General features: G+C 44.9%; 1 protein-coding gene across 37 annotated transcripts in view; it reads left to right on the top strand.

The window, feature by feature from the left end:
• Positions 1-269: 269 nt before the first annotated feature.
• The window catches only part of EPB41L3 (erythrocyte membrane protein band 4.1 like 3), a 227463-nt gene continuing 202977 nt past the window's right edge, over positions 270-24755 (top strand). For all 37 annotated transcript variants that reach the window (XM_060405452.1, XM_042239502.2, XM_060405449.1 and 34 more), the window contains exon 1: positions 270-23265. In XM_060405452.1, coding sequence (XP_060261435.1) covers positions 23154-23265 — 112 coding nt within the window. In that variant the 5' untranslated portion in view covers positions 270-23153. The remainder of the gene's footprint in view (positions 23266-24755) is intronic.

Here is a 24755-nt window from a genome sequence, read left to right as displayed (position 1 = left end):
GGAGCCCTTTCCCGCCACCGAGCCGGAGATCGGACGCAGGAGAATCCGCAGGAAAAAGCCGCTGCGCAGGGACCCGTGAGCAGCCCTACCTCCCTTCTGCCCTTCCGCTACTTTTTTTCTTCGAGGAAGGTTGTGCCGGCGAGCGGCGAACAGGCTCCGGGAGAGGCCGGAGAGGAACACTCCCGGTGACCCAGGTGAGCGCCTTTCCTCCCCCTATCCCACCCCTCTTCCCAGCCGGGCGCAGGCCGGGACGCTGGCTCGCCCAGTGCGCAGGGGCCGCGGCGCGGGCGCCTGCCCTTGGCTCGAGGTCGAGGAGGGAGAAGGCGAGGAAGGGGGCGAGGCTGGCCCGGCCGGGGGCTGCTTGTCCGGAACCACCTGGAATGCGCAGATACTCTCGGTTGGGCACTTGCGGCGAGGGATGGACGGAGAGGGTCTCAGCGGTGATGGGAGGGCGGGCACCCTGCTTGCCGCGGGCCAGGATCGCCCCCGTGCGCGCCGTTCGGGAGCCGCAGCGGGAGCCGGGCGCGGCGCCTCTGCGAACCCCGGGAGTGAGCGCGCGGGTCCGGCGAGCGCACGAACCTTCAGTCTCTGCGAGACCCGGGCTCCGGTGGACGTCATCCCTCCCGGCCCCAGAACTCCTCCGCCCGTCTCGCCTCCACCCCTCCGCGCTCTCGGCGCAGCCTATTCGGAGATCCGTGCCTTGGCCGGCGCGTAGATGTTGCCGTCACTCCCCTCCCTGCCCTCGCCCGAGTTGGAGCGCCCCGGGGTCCCGCTCCTCTGCCCCGACCGCCCAGCAGCGCGCTGGAGGCGAGTGGGGCGGACCGGTTCTCCGCGCCGAGGGCGGAGGTGGCGCGGTCTCGCTCTTCAGTGCTCCCTCTGTCCATACCACCCGCCCCGCCTGCAGTTTGAACCGCTGGCCCAGAGAGTGGAAACTCTGTAGCCAGATCCTCGCTCGCTCTGGGAAACTGGGGGGCTTCCGGGGATGTTGGAAACCTCGGAGAAGAGGCGAGAGCATCTGCCTCCATCTGGGCGTTTCAGACCCTGCTGTGAATTGGACAGTGGCTCTGACCTCCGTGTCCGGGATCTGGCTTGGGGGTGCTGGCGGCCGTGAGCGTGTATGTGTGTGCGTGTGTGTGTTTATCCGTGAGGCAGAGGTACCGGGTCCGGCTCCCCCTGCCCGGCGGAGACGCAGGGCCCCGCCACCCGTCTTTGCCAGCCGCGCGCAGCTGCACCCAGCAACTCAGCGCTGCTGACTCTTCTCCGCTCCAGCTGCCCGCCCCCATCCCCACTCCACCTAGACCCGTCCGGGGGTGGCTATCATCTGGCCGGAAGGTGCGGACGGAGATCCAGTCTCTCCCGCGGTGAATGGGGCAGGTTTCCAAAATCCAGAGGAATGCTCCTGGCCCGGCTGTAGGGACCTCGGGAAGAGACCGGCGGAGGCGAGTCCGCGCTTCGCGGAGGGTGTCGTATCGCTCGGGAAGCCCGAAGTTGGGGTCGCTGAGCCGCCGAACTGCCTTTGGCGCGTCCGGGTCGGAGGCGGAGGAACCGGCCGGCGGGGGGCGCGCTGCGCGGGCGGTTGGGGGAGGGTGGGGACCAGCTGTGAAGGGCCCCCGGGGCCGCGCGTACAGGGGGGCTCGGCGCCGGTGTGTTTGTGGGGGGTGGGGGCGCGTCCGGGCTGCGTTGGGCTCCGAGGACGCCCACTAGCGCTGAAGTTGAGGTCGGGGTCGGTGCCGCGTGGGGATCGCCCTCGCGGCCGCTGCGGATCCCAAGCAGTAGCCACGCGGCGCGTTTGGCCCCCAACTCCGCCCGCCGGCCGCGGCTTTCGCTTTTCATTCTGCAGAGGTGAAGCTTCTACGCAGAGAAAGCCGGAGATGGCTGGAGGCGAAATCCTCCGGGGAGCGAGGGCGGCGCCCAAAGACGCGGAATGGGAGAACGCGGGTAGCGCAGTGAAACGCCAAAGATCCCCGAGGCAAGGCAAGGCTGGCCCAGGCCAGAGGTCGGGCTCCCGGCCCTGGCCGCCGCTTTCCTAGGGGACGGAAGGCTCCAGCCTCCCGCGCCCTCAGCCCCGGCTCGTGGTCAACTCCTGTGTAATTCCCTGCGAAGTGCACTGGATTAAGACTGGTCGGGGAAGGGGCTAGAAAGCACAAAATGAATGAAAGTGGAAAGGGCTGTAAATCCCAATTTTAATTCCGGCTTAAATCTAAACTCCATTTGATTAGAAACAGACTCTAATCTGGTCGCGCGGGGTCTGGATTCATTTCTGCTAATGATAGTTACTGGAGGCCCGGGCGAGGTTCGTCCTTCCCAAAATGGAATTGTCCGCAGATGGAGGAGGGAAGCGGTCAGTTCACGTTGGTTTGGAAATGACCTTGCAGGCCTTCTCTTATCTGTCACAGGCATTCCCTCCTGGATCAATTACATACGTTCAGAGACTTCATGACACCAAGGGGTTAAAATCCTTGCCTGTAAAGGTAGTTTCCAAGGAGGGCTTTTTAATGGGCTCCTTAGAACTGCAGTAACCCCAGGGAACATTTTCGGTTCCGAGAAGCACGGGTGTAAAACCAAAATTTTATAACTCAGCTATGATGTCTAAGTCCCCATAAGGGAGGTTTCCTCCTGACTGTGGTATAAGTTATTGAGGGCAGGGCTCTGTCTGATTCTTTATTCTCCAGGGCCAGGGATATAGTAGGTGTTCAACAAACACATATGGACTGGTACTTATAATTTAAAATGTTGGCCTGAAAAAAAAACATTTAATAATTTCTAGGATCAATCATTATTAAAAATCAGAATCTTAAACCAAGTGTTATAGTCATTTTGAGGCCTATTGTGTGTAGTTTAGTTACATTTTTTAAAAACCATTTGTGATTGATGAAATCACTTATGAGAATGAGCTTAGGATGTTGCTGTTCTTTAGTCACTCAGTTGTATCCGACTCTTTTGCAGTCCTATGGACTGTAGCCCGACAGGCTCCTCTGTCCATGGGATTTCCCAGGCAAGAATACTGGAGTGTGTTGCCATTTCCTTCTGCAGGAGAATCTTCCCAAGCCAGGCAGGGACCAAACCTGAGTCTCCTACGTTTCTTGCATTGGCAGATGGATTCTTTACTGCTGAGACACTAGAGAAGCCCACTTAGAATGTTAGGAAATTTAGAAATAACAGAATGACTGTTGCATGTTTAAAGCCTCTCTGTAACAGTCTCAGATTCCTCCAGAAACGGAGACCTCACTACTTTCACAAAGGTTCAATTCACTCTAGATAAACTCATTATTCAAATGTTGGGAGCTCAAGGTTGAATAGGACAGGGCCTCTGTCCTCACATGCTGGTTGGCAAGCCAAAAAGGAAACGTGATTTTGGTCCTGCTGTGTAGACATATGGGAAAGTTAAGAGATCTCAGTGCTTTGAGTGACAGCAGCAAGGGGCACCTGACTGAGGACGGTCCTGTGGTTTGGATTTGGAGGAGGAAGAGGACTATATAAACAGACTAATAAGAACTTTTCAGTACTTCCCTGGCAGTCCAGTGGTTAACACTCTACCTTCCAATAGAGGGTGCCCTGGTTCCATCCCCCATCAAGGAACTAATATCCCACATGTTGTGCAGTGTGGCAAAAAAAGAAAAATTATATATTTAAAAAAGAACTTTTTTGAAGCTTTGCCTGCCTGTCTATTCCTTCCTGAGCCATCTCCTGAGCTGTGACACTCACGCCCTCTCTCTCCTCCATGCCTACCCTTCTTCTCTGTAACAGCAGTCTCTAAGTCTATCTGTTTCTTCTCGAAGCCTAAGATTCTTCATGCTACACCTCACCCCGTGTAACCAGCTCACCTCACAGCACACTGAATATTAACATGCTATCTCTGAAAATTAAAAAATGGGGAAGAGGAGCAAAAACTCAAGCAGGGGATGATTTGTGTAGGACTTGAAGTCAGAGCGGTTGGCGGTGAATAGTTCATTAAAAAGATCCAGGGAGCGGGATGAGTCATGGTCCGTTCTGGGCAGCCACTTCCTGGTCTGGAAGGAGAGTAATCATTTTCACCTGCCATGCGGTGAGAATCCATTTATGGCTCCTGTGTTATCAGAGACGCTGGGAAGGCACCGGTGAGAGCGAGCACATAGAACCTAGAATTTCCCAATCAGAACCGGTTAACCAGAAATAGCAAGACCCACAATTAGTAAGAAAACAGGACTTTCCCTGGAGAGCTGCTGAAGGGGCTGGAGATGTTGAAAGCTATTGAACCAACCATGATCTTCACATTAAAGATGGAGGAAACATCAATGGCTGTTATAAAGTTTCTGATTTATCATTTTGCCAGGGAATCATTGAAACGGTGATGGAGAAATCAAAGCGACCACCAGATTGCTGCGGGGAAGATGATCATTGTTTTAATGCTACCTGAGTGAGGCTGCTTTTTTGGGGCAGCTTTTGGTGTCCTGATGACATGATGTAGAAAGCAGGTCAGATAGATGGACCACCTGTGTTCTGCAGGGCCACTGGTCATCAGAGGGCCCAAAGCTAATACTAGGGCTCCTATCCTGGTGGGATGCTGGACAGAATTCAGGACACCAGAGCTAAAAGTACAGTATCTTGGAATCCTCAGTAGCAGAGAGTGAGCAGCTAACTAGGTTAAGAGCAGTGATGTGATAGGGAATGGCACTGCATATAATCAGGGCCGATTAAGAGGGTTTCAGTCAAGTGGAATGAACCCAGATCAGAACCGGAGGAAAGATATGAATGGGCGCAGGAGCGCCTGTAGTACTTGGTGCCTAGGGACTCGGGAACAGAAGGAGGAGGAGAGCTGTCCCATCTCAGTGGGAAAGCAAGGGCAGGAGGTGGAAATCAGAGCCCTTGCTGCTGCTCCTGTATGTTGTTATGTAAGGTCTCTGAGCCACAGCATCTCCATCAGGAAAATGGGGATAAAGATGCTTCCTGGTGAGGAATCAGTACCATGTAAATGCCTCACATCTGGTCTGGCTTCTAGGTTAGCTGCCCTGGCAATAAGCTTCCGGTTTGCTAGTCTAGGAATGTAGGCTGACTGGATGAATTATCACCAGGTCGTTCTCTTCAGCCTCCATTAGAAGTCCAGTCTCACATTTTCAGCTGCCAAGTATCTTCCCTGATAGCTCAGTTGGTAAAGAATCTGCCTGCAATAGAGGAGACCCCAGTTCAATTCCTGGATCAGGAAGATCCCCTTGAGAAGGGATAGGCTACCCACTCCAGTATTCTTGGGCTTCCCTTGTGGCTCAACTGGTAAAGAATCTGCCCGCAATGTGGGAGACCTGGGTTCGATCCCTGGGTTGGGAAGATCCCTGGAGAAGGGAATGGCTACCCACTCCAGTATTCTGGCCTGGAGAATTCCATGGACTGTATAGCTCATGGGGTTGCAAAGAGTCAGGTATGACTGAGCAACTCACTTCCACCCACATTTTCAGCTGCCAAGTAGATATTTTTACCCTGCTATTCCACAGTTACTTGGACTCAATGGATCTCAGCCTTTCATTCATCTGTTTCATGCTTTTCTCCCTTATACCAGTATGTGCCCTCAGTCTCCAGGCAGGAAGCCTGGTCTTCATTTTCTTTGCCTTCCTCTTCTCACGTAGCTCCACTGTAGATACACAGAAATGCCAGTAGTCATGTTGTAACTCCCATTGTCGCTCCCTTCCCCAGTCTCTTCCTGCCTGGACTGTTGTGTTGTCATCCCAGCCTACTCTCATCCCACCCCCTAACCTGGGCTTCCCACTCGGTCCTTTGATTGGACAATTTTGATGACATTGCTACCTGGCTCCAAACCTCAAGTCTCTCCTATTTTCTGATAGCCCTTTCAATCTGGTTCACAACTCTGTGTCCTACATTCAGTGTGACCTCCCACTGGCCCCCAGCAGGAAACCCATTACACCTGTCCAGTTTTTTTTGTTGTTGTTGTTGTTGCACACCTTGGCATGTGGGACCTTAGTTCTCTGGCCAGGGGTCAAACCCACAGCCCCTGCATTGTAGGCAGAGTCTTAACCACTGGACCACGAGGAAAGTCCCTGTCCCTGTTTTGAATGTACATCTTTAGGTTTTGTGTCCACATCCTTTGCTCATCTATTTCTTTCAACCGAGATCCGCCCCCTCTGTATTTTCATCTTGATATCCCACTGGTTTTTCAAGGTCTAACTCAAATACCACCTCCCTTCTGAAGTTTTCCCTGATCATTCTCAGAAGGTCTCCCTTTCCCTTCAGCAGACCTATGCTTCTTCCTCATGCAAATACCATGTTTTTATTCTGTGATGTGTTCCTGTTGAGAACTTATTCATCTTTGTCTTCATCGTTGAGTGGTACCCTGCAGAGTGGAAGCTCCATCACTTTTCATTGAATGAATGATTGTGTCATGAAGCCTGAGAAAGACAATGAAAGAAGGATGCTCCAAACCCAGGTCAAGACGGTAGGTAGGAGGAAGAAGTAGCCTTGATCAGGTCTTTGCAGACAAAGTGGAAAAGAGGCAATTATCTGGAGGGTTCACAAACCACCCTCTACCTCCTTTTGGTCTAGTAACATGAGTAACTCAAGCTTTGGCAGCCGGAGGAACCTGTAGCATTATTGACATTCTTCATTGTAGAAATCAGCTTCTAGTCATGTGAGCTGGACAGAGCTTTCCAAAGCAGGCTGGAGTGTGGGAAAGCCAAGCTGACAGTGATTGGGCTGAAAGGAAACAGATATCCTGGGCAAGATGCCTGTAAATGCTGGATGCAGCCAGAAAGAGGCAAGATTCTCGGTCTGGGACTCAAGAATGTCTGATCTAGAATTCCTTTTAGGAAGCTTTTCATCTGATTCCTCTCATGGCTCCTTGCTTTACAAGATATACATACTATATTATCAAAATCTATAATCATGCATGTGTTCATTAGCATGGGTAGTTGTTTGAATGTTTCTGATGGAGAAGAATGAAAAGACTAGGTCGATCCTCCTGTGTATACAATATATTCGAGGACAGGTGGAAAAACAAGTTATTATAAAAAGCTTGCCAGTTTGCAAGTTCCAGGAACAGAAATGCTTCCAAACAGTCTTAAATATACAAGCTTTCAAACCTGAGAGGATAAATCCATCCTCATCAAATAGTTATAAACAGCCCATTGCACACGAGGAATGAACAAGTAGGAAAAAAATTGGGCACGATCAGGTGCTGAGGTTTTGAATAGTCAAGAATGAGACACTTTATTAAATGATGTTTGAATTATACTCTCAAACCTCTTCTGAAATCTGAGCAACTGGATGATCAAAGTGATGAAAAGCTGTTGTGTCTCTGCTATATAGACTTTAACACATGGTGTTTATATAGTTTGCATACATACATTACAAAATAGAAAAGATGTTGGTCATCCAGTGTGTGAGAACAGTTAGCCACATGTTTGATTCCTATCTAGGACACTGTCCGAACTGGCTAATAGAAATGATAGTGTTCTTTATCACAGAAACAACAACAAAAATACTGAATGGCATCTCAGAGTCACAGTATTTTAATTACTACTCTGATAGTTAAAAAAAAAAAAAAATCAGCATTTTGCCATACAAATTTCTTCATCTCTGTAACCTCCTCGATATAAAAGTCCATCGTGGAAGATTCACAAGAACTAATTCAAATACAAGCAAATATTTGTTTTTTAGGTTTTATTGAAGTATAATTGATTTATACTGTTGCATTAGTTTCTGCTGTACAGCAAAATGATTCAGTTACATGTATAAATGTGTGTGTTTGTGTATATATCCTTTTTCATATTATTTCCCATTATGGTTTGTCTCAGGATATTGAATATAGTTCACTGTGCTATATACCCTTTGTTTATCCATTCTATAATAATAGTTTGCATCTGCAAATGGAAAAAGAAAATATTTTTTTAAACAAATGTGGTTTCTTTTTGGCACTTTTCACATTAGGAAAAAAAAAAATTTTAACCAAAGTACAATTCAGTTAGGAAGATAAACCTACTGATTCTACTGCAAAATGTTTCTGCATTTTAAGATCAAATAGAAATGATTATTTTGTTGATATAACTCCTCTGCATCATTCATGTTGGAAAAATAATGTCACAGACATTTGTCTCTGCACTAAAATAATCCATGACAAATTCACTTAGACTCTGATCTTGAAGTGATCCACATTGATCATGTAATTACCAAGATAATTAGGTAAAACTGCTGCACCTTCTTTTTTCAACTGGGCAGAGCTGATCTGCTTCTTGAGAAAGCAGTTCAGTTTACAGTGGATGCACGAGTAAGCCATGTTTCGCAGGCCAAAGAGCTTAATAACCGTAATGCAACTCACTCTATGGCCACCTGCAATCGAGTTAGTTCTGAATAGAGTCAGATTTCGCCTACTGACCTTAGGAATCCCTGGGGATCACTCCCCGGCTTGTGAAACCAAATTCTTCTGGGCTGCCTGCACTCCACCATTTTCACTTGCTTTTATTCAGGCCACCATGATGTCAAATGATTACATTTGTCATCAAAGATCCCAGATGCACCCAAGGATGCTGTTAAACCCACCCTGACTTGAACCCAATAGAGAGGCGGCCAGCAGGTCACGTGCTCCCAGCTTTCCCAAAGTCTGGATTGAGTACAGGTTCAGTAGAAAAGTGGAGTGAAAGTGTCAGTCATTCAGTCGTGTCTGACTCTTTATGACCCCACAGACTGTAGCCCTGCCAGGCTCTTCCATCCATGGGATTCTCCACATAAGAATACTGGAATAGGTTGCCATTCCCTTCTCCAGGATCCCAACCCAGGGATCAAACTTGGGTCTCCTGCATTGCAGGCAGATTCTTTACCATCTGAGCCACCAGGAAAGCCCACAGTTTCCATGCTAGTAGTGATTGGATCACTACTCAGCTGGCAGTATTATCCTCATGGCTCCGTGAGGTCCAGCATTCAGCCCTTTGTCTTGGAGACACCACCACACAACAGTGCCTCTTGGCAGATTCTGTGATTGAGGTGAAGTGGCTCTTTCACTCAGGACCCAGTGTGTGAACAAGGATACCAAGCTTGTAAGCTTATGAAATCTGTGTGTCTGTCCACGCAGGCGCTCAGTCGCATCCAACTCTTTTCGATCCGTGGAGTGTAGCCCACCAGGCTCCTCTGTCCATGGGATTCTCCAGGCAAGAATGCTGGAATGGGTTGCCATTTCCTACTCCAGGGAATCTTCTTGACCCAAGAATCAAATCCACATCTTATACATCTCCTGCACTGGCAGACCAATTCTTTATCACTGCACCACCTGAGAAATCTTGGAGTTTATCAGATAGTCAATAGAGACCCATGGAAGGAATTTGTGTAAAAGAGTCATATAGGAAATTAGAAATAGAAGGCTTACTCTGGCTGTGGGCGGAGTAAGCTTGATGGCACAAAAGGGCAGAAAGTTAGGTGGGCAACCAGGAAGCTTTTCCACCTTCCACCACACTCCTTGCTGACCTTGGACTTTGAATCTCTTCCCCTTTGATCTGGGTTCTTTCCTGGGAGGCCCCTAACTTTTTCTCCTATGATTTAGATGCTGGAATCTAATCCAGGGCCCAGGTTCCATTATTATTAGATTCTGTTGAATCTAAAACGTAGAGATCTCATTCTTCAAAGGTTGGGTGGCTTAGATACTTTCCTTCATAAATTTTATGAATCTTGGGGAATATTATCATATTTCAACATCATCTACATTGTATTTATAAAGAATGAGTAACGTGCTATTCTTAGTCATTCGCTTTCTTTGGAAAACATATTAAAGATGAAAATGAATTAGGTAATTCAACAGTGAGTAATGCTGCTGAAGTCTATGTGCAACCCAGATGTCAAATCTTTTCACTCAGTGAAAAGTATCATTATGTTCTGATGTATGTCTTATACCTTCAGTATACAAGTATACACTTATCTTTCAGGTTATTTCACATAGTATTTTGTCTTAAGTGTAGTTTTGTCCACTCCCTAGATACAGTTAGGAGATAACTGTGTTTCATGAAAAATAAACAGTGATGTAATTTTCCAGATTGTGGGTTTATCAGCATTTAATTTCCCTGGATGACTGTTTATTCATCTTTATGATGGAGTTACAGCTGCTCCAGCTTTCAAATCTACAATCTAAAAACATCATCATAGATTTTAAAAACCTTTTGTTTTCTAAACCTGATAGCATCACATAAACTTCATGATCGATTTTACACGTCAGCATTATTGAAACATAATTTTGGCCCAAGGAAATGAAAATATCACTTTGCAAGGGTCTGCTATACAAAAATACTAAATTCACTGTATTGTAGAAATGAACACAACACTGTAAATCAACTACACTTCAGTAAAATAAACTACAAAGGAAGCAAGACCAAATACTAAACAATTCTTTAGTAACAATAATAATATTATTATTAGAAGTAGAGGTAGTATAGTTTTGTTCTCTGGATAATTGATCTCATTAGTCTGATGACGATGTCCTATTTTTTGGAATTGGCTCAACACTTTCTTTAACCACATTACCCAGAATTTCATTTTATTTTCCTCCCCTTTCACCTCTCCTCCTAGATTTGGATGGTCTCAAAGATATTCTAAGTAATCTTTACAAAGCCTGGGAAGATGATTTGCTCTCTCCTAGACTCCATTTGGCCTAAGGAAAGGAGGTGCTGGTTACTTCTGGCCAGCTGTTAGTCTAGTGGGAAGTCAGGGTCCATTGGGCAGGGCTGGAATGTAGCATTTGCGACTCTAGCCGTGAGCTGTTTGAAGTTTCAAAGAGCAGCTGGGCAGAGACTTCCCTGGGGGTCCGGTGACTAAGACTCCTTGCTCTCAATGCAGGGGGCCCAGGTTCCATGCTTGGCCAGGGAACCAGATCCTGCATGCCGCAACTAAAGACCCAGCACAGCCAAATAAATAAAAGAACAGCTGGGCTGAGCCACTGGTGACTTTCTATGGGAGTGCTGTTCACTTATTGCCTGGAAATGAGAAGATTTGGGGAAAGTGACCCATTAAATTATTGCTCTGACCAAAAGTATAATTTTAACAAGATTGAGAAATAGGGTTGAAAAATAGAAAAAACGAAACAAGGAAAATAACCATTTCCTCACATTATACTTCACTGTGTTGGATGAAAGTGAGTGCTGGGTATCATGGGTTGCGTAAAGCAAGTTGCGTTCTGTTCACAAAAAATTAGTCAGAGTCAAAGAAATATGCTCTTCCTCTTTCTCTGCCCACTGCTTCTGAATATTGCCCCAGACCTTGCCTCAAAAATAGCAACAACAGGGACTTCCCTGGTGGTCCAGTGGCTAAGACTCGGTGCTCCCAATGCAGGGAGCCTGGGGTCAATCCCCAGTAAGGTAACTAGATCCCACATGCTACAACTAAGACCCTGCTGCTGCTGCTAAGTCGCTTCAGTCGTGTCTGACACTGTGCGACCCCATAGACGGCAGCCCACCAGGCTCCCCCATCCCTAGTATTCTCCAGGCAAGAACACTGGAGTGGATTGCCACTTCCTTCTCCAATGCAGGAAAGTGAAAAGTGAAAGTGAAGTTGCTCAGTCAAGTCCAACTCTTAGCGACCCCACGGACTGCAGCCCACCAGGCTCCTCCATCCTTGGGATCTTCCAGTCAAGAGTACTGGAGTGGGGTACCATTGCCTTCTCTGAACTAAGACCCGGAACAGTCAAATAAATAAAAATAAATATTAAAACAACAACAAACCCAACCAAAACTCTTTTCTTTTTCTGATAGTTTTATTGAAATATAATTGGTCTACAGGGCTTCCCTGGTGGCTCAGTGGTAGAGCCACTGCAGGGGATACAGGTTTGATCCCTGGGTCAGGAAGATTCCCTTGGAGAAGGAACTGGCAGCCCACTTCAGTGTTCTCGCCTGGAGAACGCTGTGGACAGAGGAGCCTGGCGGGCTACAATTGCATGGGACCACAAAAGTGTCAGAGGTGTCTTAGTGACTAACCAACATCAACAATTAACCTACCACACTGTGTAAATTTAAGGTGGACAGCATAATGATTTGACTTACATACAACATGAAATGATGACCCCAGTAACTAGTGACCATCCATTATCTCATACAGATACAAAATAAAAGAAAAAGAAAAAACTTGTCTTCCTTGTAATGAGCAGTCTTAAGATTTATTCTCAATTTTCATATAAACTATACAGCAACATTCAGGTCTTCATTATATGTATCTTATTGTACATTATATCCTAGTGTTTCCTTATTTCATAACTTTGTACATTTTGACCACTTTCATCCACTTCCTCTTTCTCCCCCCACACCAGCTCAGGAAACCATACATCTGATCTCTTTTTCTGAGAGTGTTTTTGAAGCATAATTGACCTACAACGCTGTGTCTGCTCTTGGTGCACAGCGTTGTGATTTGATATTTGATGGCATCACCGACTTGATGGACATGAGTTTGAGTAGGCTCCGGGAGTTGGTGATGGACAGGGAAGCCTGGCGTGCTGCGATTCATGGGGTCACAAAAAGTCGGGCACAACTGAGCAACTGAACTGAACTAATAATAAGTCTAGTTACCCTTCTACACTGCAGGCAGATTCTTTACTGTCTGAGTCACCAGGGAAGCCCCAACATATTATACAAAGATTAATTACATCGTGATTGGTTATATTTCCCATGGTGTAGATTTTACCCCTGTGACTGGTTCATTTCACAACTGAAAGTTCCTACCTCTTAATCCCCAAATTTTCTGAATAGCCGAGAGCCAGATTTTTGTGAGGCTGTCCTTTTATATAGAGCACATGAGAGTGAAAGTGTTAGTCAGTCAGTCATGTGGACTCTTTGTGACCCCATGAACCATAGCCCTTTAGTCTCCTCTGTCCATGGAATTCTCCAGGCAAGAATACTGAAGTGGGTTCCCATTACCTTCTCTAAGGGATCTTCCCAACCCAGGGACCAAACCTGGGTCTCCCACGTTGCAGAGCACATAGTAGGCATTCAATAAATGCAAACAATCCTAAAAACTTGATTTAGCATCATGAACCAGGATGCAAACTCAGCGTGCCTGCTCATGTGTTTTCAAAAAAATTTTAGTGGCTGAGTTCATCAGAGTGATATTTTAAAGATCCTTGTCTCGCTTGTATCTGCAGTGAGGGGGTTGCATTTTCCTTTACACCCAACAGTCAGAGAGCTGTGAGCACGTGTGTTCCACCCAGGCTAAAAACACTGCGCTCAGTTCCAGGTGCCTTCTTGTCTCAATGATCCGATGGTCCAATGGTTTCCTGATTGTAGCCACAAGAAAATTTGTCCCTGTGAAGTTGCTTGCTTGAAATTGATGGTATGGTTCTCCCCTACTCTGCGTTGACTCTTCTCTGCTCATGGAGAGACACACTGAATTCAGAAATTGGCGTTTTGGGGCATTGACCTACCGAAGGATCAGTTTGTTCCTGATGTGAAAGCCAGCATCAGAGGTGTGAACAGGATGAGGTCAGTGACCTTGAACATCCTGAAGCCTTTTATTTTTCAGCTGTGCTCACACAGGATAGAAGCCTGGCTTCAGAAGTCCTGTGCCCTTTTGAAACAGGTTGAGCAATGTTGCCAACAGAGTCTTCTTCTTTTTTTTTTTTTCTTTTTGAGCCCTTGGTCTTCTTTGAAACATTTATACCTCCACCCCCCCACCCCCACCCAACCCCATAAGGAATTGGACTTCCCTGGTGGCTCAGCAGTAAGGAATCTGCCTGCCAATGCAGGAGACACAGGAGACTCAGGTTTGTTCCCTGGGTGGGGAAGATCCCCTGGAGAAGGGAATGGCTACCCACCCCAGTGTTCTCACCTGGAGAATCCCATGGACAGAGGAGCCTGGTGGGCTACTGTCTGTGGGGTTGAAAAGAGTCAGACACGACTTAGCAACCGAACACAAACTCATGCCACAAGGAATGCATGCATATACTTTGACAAGTTTCAGCACTTCTTTTTCTGAGTTATTTTTCAAAGCAGAAGGCGAGCAATGATCAAAGAGCCCTTTAATGGGTGTAGTGCGTTTTGTTTGTAACAGCACGGAAATGCTTACTTTCTTCAAACTCTGGCCTTTCAGCCCTAGGGGTGAGATGACTAGGCTGATAAAAGGCAGACACCTACTTTCTGAATGCAGTCATTCCCCATTTTACAGAAGAATTGTTTTTCCAAAAGTGCATTTGTTAGTATTTGTTTGAAATTTTGAATTCTTTGCCTGGAGAGAAGATGTTGAAAATTATGGTTAGATTTCTAGGCTAGTTCAGACAACTATACTCAGTCTGTGTCATGAGCATATGTTGGAATTATTAGTACCACTGGTGGGACTCAGACAGGAAGCCAGTGGTGCCTCATCATGGGGACAGCCTAAGGTGAAAATCTTTGAATTCGTATATAGCATCCCTTCCTGATTCCTCATTCATCTTCTCCTGCCCGCTTCTCTGGGCTCTGATGTCCACATACTTTCTTGAGTCTCGCTTCTGTGCTTTCCATTAGGCTTTCTTCCCCCAATACACTCCTTGTTCCAATTGTATTACCTTCTTTATTTCCCAAATAAAGATATCATTTCCTTAGTTCTGCTGATCAATCCTGATACTAGTAGGAAAGCCATCTGATTGAATTAACTGTAATTGTAGGTTTGTATGGGATTGATAACCCCATAGCCCTTTCGTGCTATTGCATTAAAAAGGAAAATGTCTCACAGATGGCCAACAGTCACATGAAAAGATGCTCAACACTGCTAATCAACAGACGAATGCAAACTAAAACTGCAATGAGGTATCATCTCACACTGGTCAGAATGGCCATCATCAAAAAGTCTGCATATAATAAATAGTAGGGGCTTCCCTGGTGGCTCAGAGTGTGGAGAAAAGGGAACCCTCTTACACTGTTGGTGGGAATTAAATTGGTACAGCCACTATGTAGAATAGTATGGAGGTTCCTTAAAAAGCTAAAAGTAGAGTTACCATTTGATTTAGCAATCCCACTCCTGGGCATATGTCTGGAAAAGAAAACTCTAATTCAAAAAGAACCCCAAAGTTTATATCAGAACAGTTTACAATAGCCAAGACATGGAAGTAACCTAAGTGTCCACTGAAAGATGAGTGAATAAAGATGTGGCAATATATATATGATGGAATATTACCAGGCCATAAAAAAGAATGAAACAATGCCATTTGCAGCAATACAGATAGGCCTAGAGACTGTCGTATTGAGTGAATTAAGTCAGAGAAATACAAATATTATATTATATCATTTATATGTGGACTCTAAAAAAATAACACAAATGAACTCATTTACAAAACAGAAACAGACTTACAGACACACAAACAAATATGGTTACCAAAGAGGAAAATGGAGGAGGAGGGATAAACTGAGAGTTTGTGATTAGCAGATATACCCAGCCATATTTAAAATAGATAAACAACAAAGATTTCCTATATTGCACAAAGAAATATATTCAATATCTTGTAATAACTTAATGGAAATATATATATATATATATATATATATATATATAACTGAATCACTTTGCTGTACCCCTGAAACTAACATAACATTGTAAATCAAGTATATTTTGATTAAAAAAAATAGAAGGTCTTGTAACTCAAATCAAATACAAGGTGTTGTATTTACTTCAATTTGATTTTTACTTATTTTTTACAAGCAAGGTACTGATGCAGGCCATGAAAATAAAAGTATAAATTAAAAACGGTGTTTATCATCTTATTGGGAGACAAATATATAAATGCCAATAAACATGATACAAAATGTTATGGATTTCTAAAGAGAATTTTATGGAAATATCAAATCTTATACCTCACTGGAGTGACGCAGATAAACTGGCAACGATAATACTGAAAAACAAGGGACTTCCCTGGTGGTCCAGTGGCTAAGACTCCACATTCATGATGCAGGGAGCCGGGGGTTTGATCCCTGGTCAGGGAACTAGAGGGGCTTCCTTTGTGGCTCAAACAGTAAAGAATCTGCCTGTGGTGCAGGAGACCTGGGTTCGATCCCTGGGTCAGAAAGATCCCCTGGTGAAGGGAATAGCAAACTATCTATCCAGTGTTTTTGCCTGGAGAATTCCATGGACAGAGGAGCCTGGTGGGCTACAGTCCATGGGGTCACAAAGAGTTGGGCACAAGTTAGCAGCTAACACTTTCACTTTCCCTGGTGGCTCAGCAGAAAAGATTCCACCTGCCAATGCAGGAGCCACAGGAGAGGAGGGTTCAATCCCTGGGTCGGGAAGATCCCCTGGAGGAGAGCATGACAGTCTACTCCAGTATTCTTGCCTGGGAAATCCCACGGACGGAGGAGACTAGCAGACTTTGCAATCCATTGGGGTTGCAAAGAGTCGGACATGACTTAGCGACTAAACAACAACAAAACAACATCCTAAGTGCATTCTTATAAGTGATTTCACCAATCCAAATAGTTCAAACGTTAAAATTGAAGAAGTTTCTAGAAGTCGCGTCGATCAAGTTACCACGTGCAAAGCTGTCAGGGGGACTTCCCCGGTGGTCGAGTGGTTAAGATCCTGCACTTCCACAGGAGAGGGCACAGGTTCGACCCTTGGTTGAAGAACTAGGATCCCATTTGCCATGCAGTGAAGCCAATAAATGAATGAATGAATCAGTCAGTGAATAAATAAAGTTGCCAAAAATCAGGTGTCAGGGAGGAGAGTTTCAACTGAATCATCATGAGATAGAGATTTCTATTTTTAATCTATTCACGAAGCACAGGCATCTGTCTTCACCATATACACATTCCTTCAGTTGTCTCTCTGTTACATGTAATGGTTACCTAAGAATTGAGCAGCTCTTGGATGGTGGGTTGTGATATGAAGAAAAAAAAGGGGAGGAAACCAAGAAAGGAACTGCCATTTACTGAGCACCTGCTGTGCTCTAAGTATTCTGACCTAAGTGCTGAAAATGCCCTTATTTCTGACCTTTCTTACAGTTCTACCGTGATGAGCAAAGACAACAAAATCAAGGCTTGCCCAGGGCAAGTGACTGGCCCACCCAAAGTCGATTCAAAAAGACAGACTGTCTCTGTGAAATCATACTGGTTCCCTCCTTGCTTTACACCCCTCAAAAAAAGAGAGAGAGAGAGAGAGAGAGAGAGAGAGAAACAGGGAACTATATTCAATATCCTATGATAAACCATAATGGAAAAAAAATATTTTAAAATGTATACAGGTATATAACTGAGTCACTTTGCTATACAGCAGAGATTGGCACAATGTTGTGAAAAAACTAAATTTCAATTAAAATAAATAAATTTTGAAAGGAAAGTTTTAGTTAGATCCACTCCGAAGTTTAGCTTCCCAAGTGACTCAGTGGTAAAGAACCCACCTGCCAGTGCAGGAGATGCAGAGACCTGGGTTTGATCCCTGAGTTGGGAAGTTGCCCTGAAGAAGGGAATGGCAACCCACTCCAGTATCCTTGCCTGGAGAATTCCATGGACAGAGGAGCCTGGCAGGCTACAGTCCACGGGGTCGCAAAGAGTCAGACACGACTGAGTGGCTGAGCACACACGCACGCACTGAGAAGTTTAATTCCTTGGGTGCTTTGCTCAGATGTCTTTAGCATTTTTTATAGGTCTGCCCTCCTCTCCTGACGTTCTACCATCTCAGTCTTGTTGGAAGGCTGGAGCACCTTATCAGTTTTGTTTTGTTTTTTAAGGTACAGACTGGCCCCTCAGTGATGCTGTTCCAGCAGGCATCCCTGGAGAATGCACTTTGATAAGAATATTTGATGTGACCGGCCTTGTTGCCTGGCTGCATTCCATCATCTCCTTCACACCCATTTCCTTACCTGGATATGCCTTAGATCTGTCTTCTCTCACTGATGTTACTAACATACAATTATTTTCTTGTTATTAAAATCATAATCACGCTTTTGGTTGCTATTTATTTCTGGAAATTGCATATTAAGGTAATTATTTTTATCTTGCCTACATTAACAGCTCATAAATTTTACAGTCGTAAATATTAACCCCTTAGCTGCCTGCCTCTAGCTCCTTGGTGAAGAGATAAGTGAGGTTTTTTTTTTCCCTAAGAATTAGGGGAATGCAGAAGGGACTTGAGGATGGATAAAGCTTGCAGCAGCTTCAGAGGTGACAGGTACCAAAAAGCCAATAGAGCTAGCAGAGGGGGTTCGCCGGCAGCACAGAAGGGCTCACTTCCTCATAGCTCGATTGATAAAGAATCTGCTATGCAATTCAGGAGACCCTAGTTCGAGTCCTGGATCGGGAAGATCCCCTGGAGAAGGGATAGGCTATCCACTCCAGTATTCTTGGGCTTTCCTGATGGCTCAGCTGGTAAAGAATGTGCTTGCAATGCAGGAGATCTAGGTTCTATCCCTGGGTTGGGAAGATTCCCTGGAAAAGGAAGAAGCTACCCACTCAGTATTCTGGCCTGGAGAATTCCATGGACCGTATAGTCCATGGGATCCAAAGAGGCGGACACAACTGAGCAACTTTCACTCACTCAGAAGGCCTCACTGAAGTCAGAAAGGACCACCTATCCTGGAAGCTCTATTTCTTCCCACCCCACGGAGCATCCTCAGAGTAGTGACTCTGATCTTGGCTCCCCTGGAATGCGGGCTCCTCTGTAAACATTTCCCACTTGCCAATTAACCATAAAGTGGGTTTCAAAAAATGAGCACAAGGCAGACATTGCACCAGCCACAGAGGGGAAGTTATTCTTTTTGAAAGCAGCCTTGAGATTCATTGTAGGGTGATGAAGCTTTATGTTGGAACTTTATGAATTCATCTTTCTATGATGAATCATTAGAAGGTAGAAAAGTAAGTTGAGTGGTGAGTAATTCTTAACATCCATCACAGGCAGGGAAAGACACTGTAACTGCAGCCTCCAACACATGTGGACCAGACTGATCTTGCTTTTTGGTTAAGACCAGAATCACACATATGGCCCCCGGGGGCTTCTCCTGCATCCTTCTCAGCCTCATCATTTACCCTTCACTATCCTGATTTCCGTTGCAGACACTGCAGTACCCAAGGACCTCTGTCCTTCAATCATTCTTAAAAATGATTGAAGAACCTTTGTTTATTCGTGCATACTTATTGATATGTACTACGTTCAAAATTACAACTGAGAAGTTTTTCAGATATTTGTTTTTAATTCACTTAAAAATAGTAAATTCCATACCATGTGAGTGTAAACATTTTTTAAATTTATGTTTAACTGGAGGTCAATGAACGTGAATATTTTTACGAAAGTTACCTATATTTCCAAAATAAGAATAATTTAGGGTAAAGAATGATACTGCAATTCTATTTAATGCCCAGCTTAAGAGAGTGAATTCTTATGTAGGTTCCTGCTTCCCACTTAGAAACTGAAGGTGAGACCTCATAGACCATTTAGCTTCCAGAAATGTCCACTGTGTGCAAAAGGCAAATGACTCTTTAGTATGACTAGGGAAAGGGCTTCCATGGTGACTCTGGTAAAAAAAAAAAAAAAAATCCACTTGCCAGGCAGGAGACGGGGATTCGATCCCTGGGTCAGGAAGATCCCCTGGAGAAGGAAATGGCAACCCACTCCAGCATTCTTGCCTGGAAAGTGCTATAAACAGGGGAGCTTGGCGAGTCAGTCCATGGGGGTCACAAAATTGTTGGACATGACTCAGCAACTAACAACAACAACATGACTGGGAAAACTGTTTTGATCTCATGGGCCTCCTGGAAGAGGCATAGGGACCTCCCGGAGTCCTGCACCCCACTTTAGGAATAGACTCAGGGGCCTTCAGGGGGTTGGAAATAAGCCTGTAGGGATGGAGAATGAGAAATACGATTGGAAGTTGAAGTTGAGGCTGCAGCATATCCTATTTCAACATTTCTGATCCAAGGAAGGGACTGAGCATCCTTGCTGAGAAGCGGACAATAAATACTCAAGCACATTCCAAAGCCCACTCTGAATTTTTCCTGCTTATTTCCCAAAGGTCTTTTCCAAACATCATTTCATTTCTTCTGCACCATAACTTGATGAGAAAACCAGGACCTTATTCTGCTTTTCCACTCAAGGAAACAGAGATGTTTAACAACTTGCTCAAGATTACCCCAGTTCCTTTAAAGGACCCCTGGACCCACACGTCAGATTCCCCAAGACCTCCCCTTGCTCTGACCCTCTCCCCTCACTGTGAGGTCAACCCAGGCACTCAGGGGCCAGGTTCACAGGGTGATGGAAACTGTGGGCAGAAGGTGATTGAAACCAGATGTGTAAACTCACTTCTGTGACAGTGACTCATATATGCACCTACGTATTCCTTTTCCTGAGTCTCTAGGAAAGAAAAATAGTCAATATTATTTTTATCCACCGAGAGGATCAGCTGTGTCCTTTGGCTATTACCAAGGAAATCTGTGTGTTCTCTCTGGAAAGAAAACACCATTCACTTTTAGAACTAGAGTAGATGAAACCAAATGCTACCCACAAGTCAAGTTCTTAAACTTTTTAAATATCTGGAGGACGTTAGGAAGACCTTGCAGGGGCACTTTGCAAGGTTCCGCGGACTTGGATGGATCGAGGGGGCTGTGGGCTGAGTGCTGACAGCTGGCTCCTCTCTGGTCTTTGCAGGCATGTCTGTCACACTTCATCCAGTGCCCTTTAAGTAACTGCTCTTGTCCCAGACCTGCTGAGAGGAAGAGCAGGTTTCTTGAGTATGTGCTAAGGCTGCTTTTGTTTCACAAACTGCAATATTTTTTAATGCTTTATGCTGAGCGTGACTTAGACTCTTATGCTTTCTTCTGAAGATTGGGTCTACAAGGGGTGACCAAATAGTTCTAGTAATCATTCTAGCAATAGGTGTTTTGTTCTTAAGTGTGGTAATGTGCGGACTCACTGCAAAAGACCCTGATGCTGGGAAAGGTGGAAGGCAAAAGGAGAAGGGGGCGGCAGAGGATGAGATGGTTAGATAGCATCACGGACTCAATGGACAGGAATTTGAGCAAACTCCGGGAGATAATGAAGGACAGAGGAGCCTGGCATGCTGCAGTTCATGGGTTCGCAAAGAGTCAGACATAGCTTGGTGACTGAACAACGATATGCGCATAACATAAAATTTAGTATCTTAATTATCTTTAAGTTCAAGAGTGATACATCCTTTTGCATTGCTGTGCAGCCAGCCCTGAGGACCCTTTTCATCTTCCCATTGAACTCCAACTCCCTGTTTCTCCCTCCCCGCAATTCCTGCCAACCACCATCCTATCACTTTCCTTCTCTAGGAATCTGACTACTCTAAGGACTTCACAGAAGTGGAATCACACAGTATCCATCCTTTTATGTCTGGCTTGTTTCATTTAGTGTAATGTCCTCAAGGTTCATTCATGTGTCAGAATTTCATTCATTTTTAAAGGTGAATAGTGTTCCCTTCTATGTATGGACCATGTATCTATGCATGCATTGACGGACACTTGGGTTGCTTCCACTTTTTGACTATTGTATACAGGCCTGCTCTGAACCTGGATGTCCAAATACTTCTTCGAGACATTGCTTTCAGTTCTTCTGAGTTGATAATAGCTTTTAAAGTCGTGGGCTTCCCAGGTGGTGAGGTAAAGAATCTGCTTGCTAATTCAGACGCAAGAGAAGCGGGTTCGATCCCTGAGTCCAGAAGATCCCCTGGAACAGGAAATGACAACCTGCTCTAGTATTCTTGCCTGGGAAATCCTACAGTCCACGGGGTCGCAAGGAGTTGAACCTGACTGAGCGGCTAAGCATACTTGGTAGTTACATCTGTAAGGCCGAGGCCCAGGAGGCCCTGGTCAAACCAAGGGTCACAGACTTCCTCCAGCGTGACTTTGGCATGGCCTGGCCTTCCAAGGTGACTTCCCTGTGGCAAGCCTGTAACAGATGCTCTGTTTTAAACTAAGCCTGTTTGGGGAGTTCCATTGGCTGGACGTTATGTTTCATGTGGCTTTACCTTGTGAAATTTCTTCCCTAATGGAGCAACTATTATGGCTGATAGGATTGAAAAACAACATAGCCTAGAAATTTTGTAGCCATAAAATTTTTTTCTGGCCCGTATAAAAAGATAATAATAATAAAACTTATTTCTGTGGTCTTTTCATTGACAAATTCAAATTCTGTTCTATGGCTGTGACCTGTAGCACATTCTAAATGAAAGTGAAATTCCTCAGTCGTGTCCGGCTCTTTGCGATCTCATGGACTATACAGTCCATGGAATTCTTCAGGCCAGAATACTGGAGTGAGTAGTCTTTCCCTTGTCCAGGAGCACATTTTAAAATGGGCTAGAATTTATATTCTTAGAAAAGGGATAATTGGAATTATTAGTCAAATGCTTGTGGGAGTATATAAATAATTTTACTGAGTTTTCTGACTTTGATTTTGAAATAGCCTAAGTCTTTACTTGGCCACAATGTGCCTGCAATGCAGGAGACCTGAGTTCAATCCCTGGGTTGGGAAGATGCCCTAGAGAAGGGCATCGTCAACCCACTCCAATATTCTTGCCTGGAAAATCCCACGGGCACAGGAGCCTGGCAAGCTACAGTCCGTGGGGTCACAGAGAATCAGACACAACTGAGTGACTAACACACTTACTTGACCACAGTCTCAAACTCCTCCCCCATTCTAGGCCACATTGCTTTCATTATTTTCATGTCCCTATGCGTTCATACAACTCTTTCGTAGTCTCTTTCTGGAAACGTCTATTATACAACTGTGGCTTGCATGTGTTTTCTCTTATTCGCAACTTATTTGTGCTCTCTTATCTGTTCGTTGAAAGTGTTAACAAGAGATCTCTTTGTGTCTCTCATGAATTATCTACCTTTTCTTTTTTTAAATTTTGAATGGAGAATAGTTGCCTTCTAATGTTGTATTAATTTCTGCCGTACAACTTGTGAATACATATACCCCCTCTTTTTCGGATTTCCTTCCCATTTGGGTCACCAGAGAACACGGAGTAGAGTTCTCTGTCTATACAGTAGGTTCCCATTAGTCATCCAATTTATACATAGTAGTATATATCTGTCAATCCCAGTCTCCCAGCTCATCCCATCCCCTTCTTTCCCCCTTGCTATCCAAAGTTCTTGACCTTGTTTTCCTATAGCAACTTTCACCTTAACCCACTGTGTCTTGGCAATGGGGCAGTTTCTAGAAAGGAGAGAACTCTTACTATCACGCTCAGAATGGGGATGCATTACCACTGGGTGTTGAATTGCTTCTAATCTATGTTTTCTCCTCCTTTTTGCTCCCTGTCTTGCTGCCCCTCGGAACATGGCATGGGACCTGCCCATCATCTGGAAACGTGTTATCTCTGGGCGTGCGACACGGACGATGTGGGTGAGTCATGAAATTAATGTTTAAGCTGTTGATTTCTCTCTGTGTTTGGAGAAGAAGAAAATCGCCAGATGAAACTGCTTGTTGGGAAAATATCTTCAGCATCCTGGTGCCCACATGCGTGCACCCTTTGCGCCTTCATGCTTTGCTCTTGGTTTTCTTTATTTCTGGAAGGAGGGGGTTTGTACGATTTTGAAGAATAGTTCTTTATAACAAGGTGGTTTGAAAATATCCCAAACAGTTTGAAATGGAATTTTCTAAGGCTCCTATTTGGTTGTTTCTATAAGTTATACACCACGGATATTCACAATTACCGTTTGTGGCAGATATGTGTGTTGGTTTTTGTGATGCTGGCATTGTTTCTAATATAAAGGCATTGGAAATGGTACACTGTGGATGTATTTATATTCAATGAGTCGTGAATTTGACATGAAATCTTCTCACTTTAATTAGTCCCACTTTAATTGGTCCTCAAGGTAGCAAGATTCAAAATATCAAACTTTGTTCTTCCAGAGCTGGGCAGTAAGGATGTACTGGGCACCCAGCTATTCCACCTGTGGGACCAGGGAGGGGAGAAAGGGTTGATGTCTCTTGGCGGATTTCTTGCTGTAGAATGGAGACCAGATGACAAGCAGGTTTTGAATACAAAAAGTAGAGTTTTAGTTACATTTCTTTCTAGTTATCAAGCATGTGGGAAATAAGATTCCTCCCCCCCCCCCCCCCCCAAAAAAAGGAGGCATTGATTAGCATGATACTGTAGGAGTGGCTGGTTCAATAGTGTCTATCCATTTTTAATTTCTTTATTTTTAATTGGAGGATAATTGCATTATAATATTATGTTGGTTTCTGCCATACATTAACACGAATCGGCCATAGATATATATGTCTCCTCCCTCCTGAACCTCCCTGCCACCGCCCACCCCATCCTACCCCGCTAGCTTGTCACAGAGCACTGGATTTGAGCTCCTTATGTCATACAGCTAATTCCCCCTGGCTATCTATTGTACATATTGTTCTGTATACGTTTCAGTGCCACTCTCACTTCATCCCACGCTCTCCTTCCCTCACCGTGTCCACAATCTGTTCTCTATGTCTGTATCTCCATAGCTGCCCTGCAAATAGGTTTATCAGTACCATCTTTGTAGATCCCATATATATGCATAAATATACAATATTTGTCTTTCTCTTTCTGACTTACTTCACTCTATATAATAGGCTCTAGGATCATTCACCTCATTAGAACTTCTATCCTTTTTTAAAAAAAAAATGCCTTAGCATGGCTAGTTCCTGGGAAAAAAAAGAAATCCTTTGGGGTATTCTTCTGTAGGAAAATCATTGTCTTGATTATCCATTCCACTTTCATCCTGGGTCTCCCTCTACATAAATTCCAAATAAATTTCAAATTGTCGTCTTAGCCACTTGAGATGCCAGGATTTCACTTGCTGGGAGCAAATGCATGTTACTGTTACAAATACATAATACCATCTGTTATT

This window comes from Ovis aries, chromosome 23 (genome assembly GCF_016772045.2).
Source record: "Ovis aries strain OAR_USU_Benz2616 breed Rambouillet chromosome 23, ARS-UI_Ramb_v3.0, whole genome shotgun sequence".
NCBI lineage: Eukaryota > Metazoa > Chordata > Mammalia > Artiodactyla > Bovidae > Ovis > Ovis aries.
Note: the sequence above shows the minus strand (reverse complement) of the source record. Positions and strands in the feature narration are given on the sequence as shown.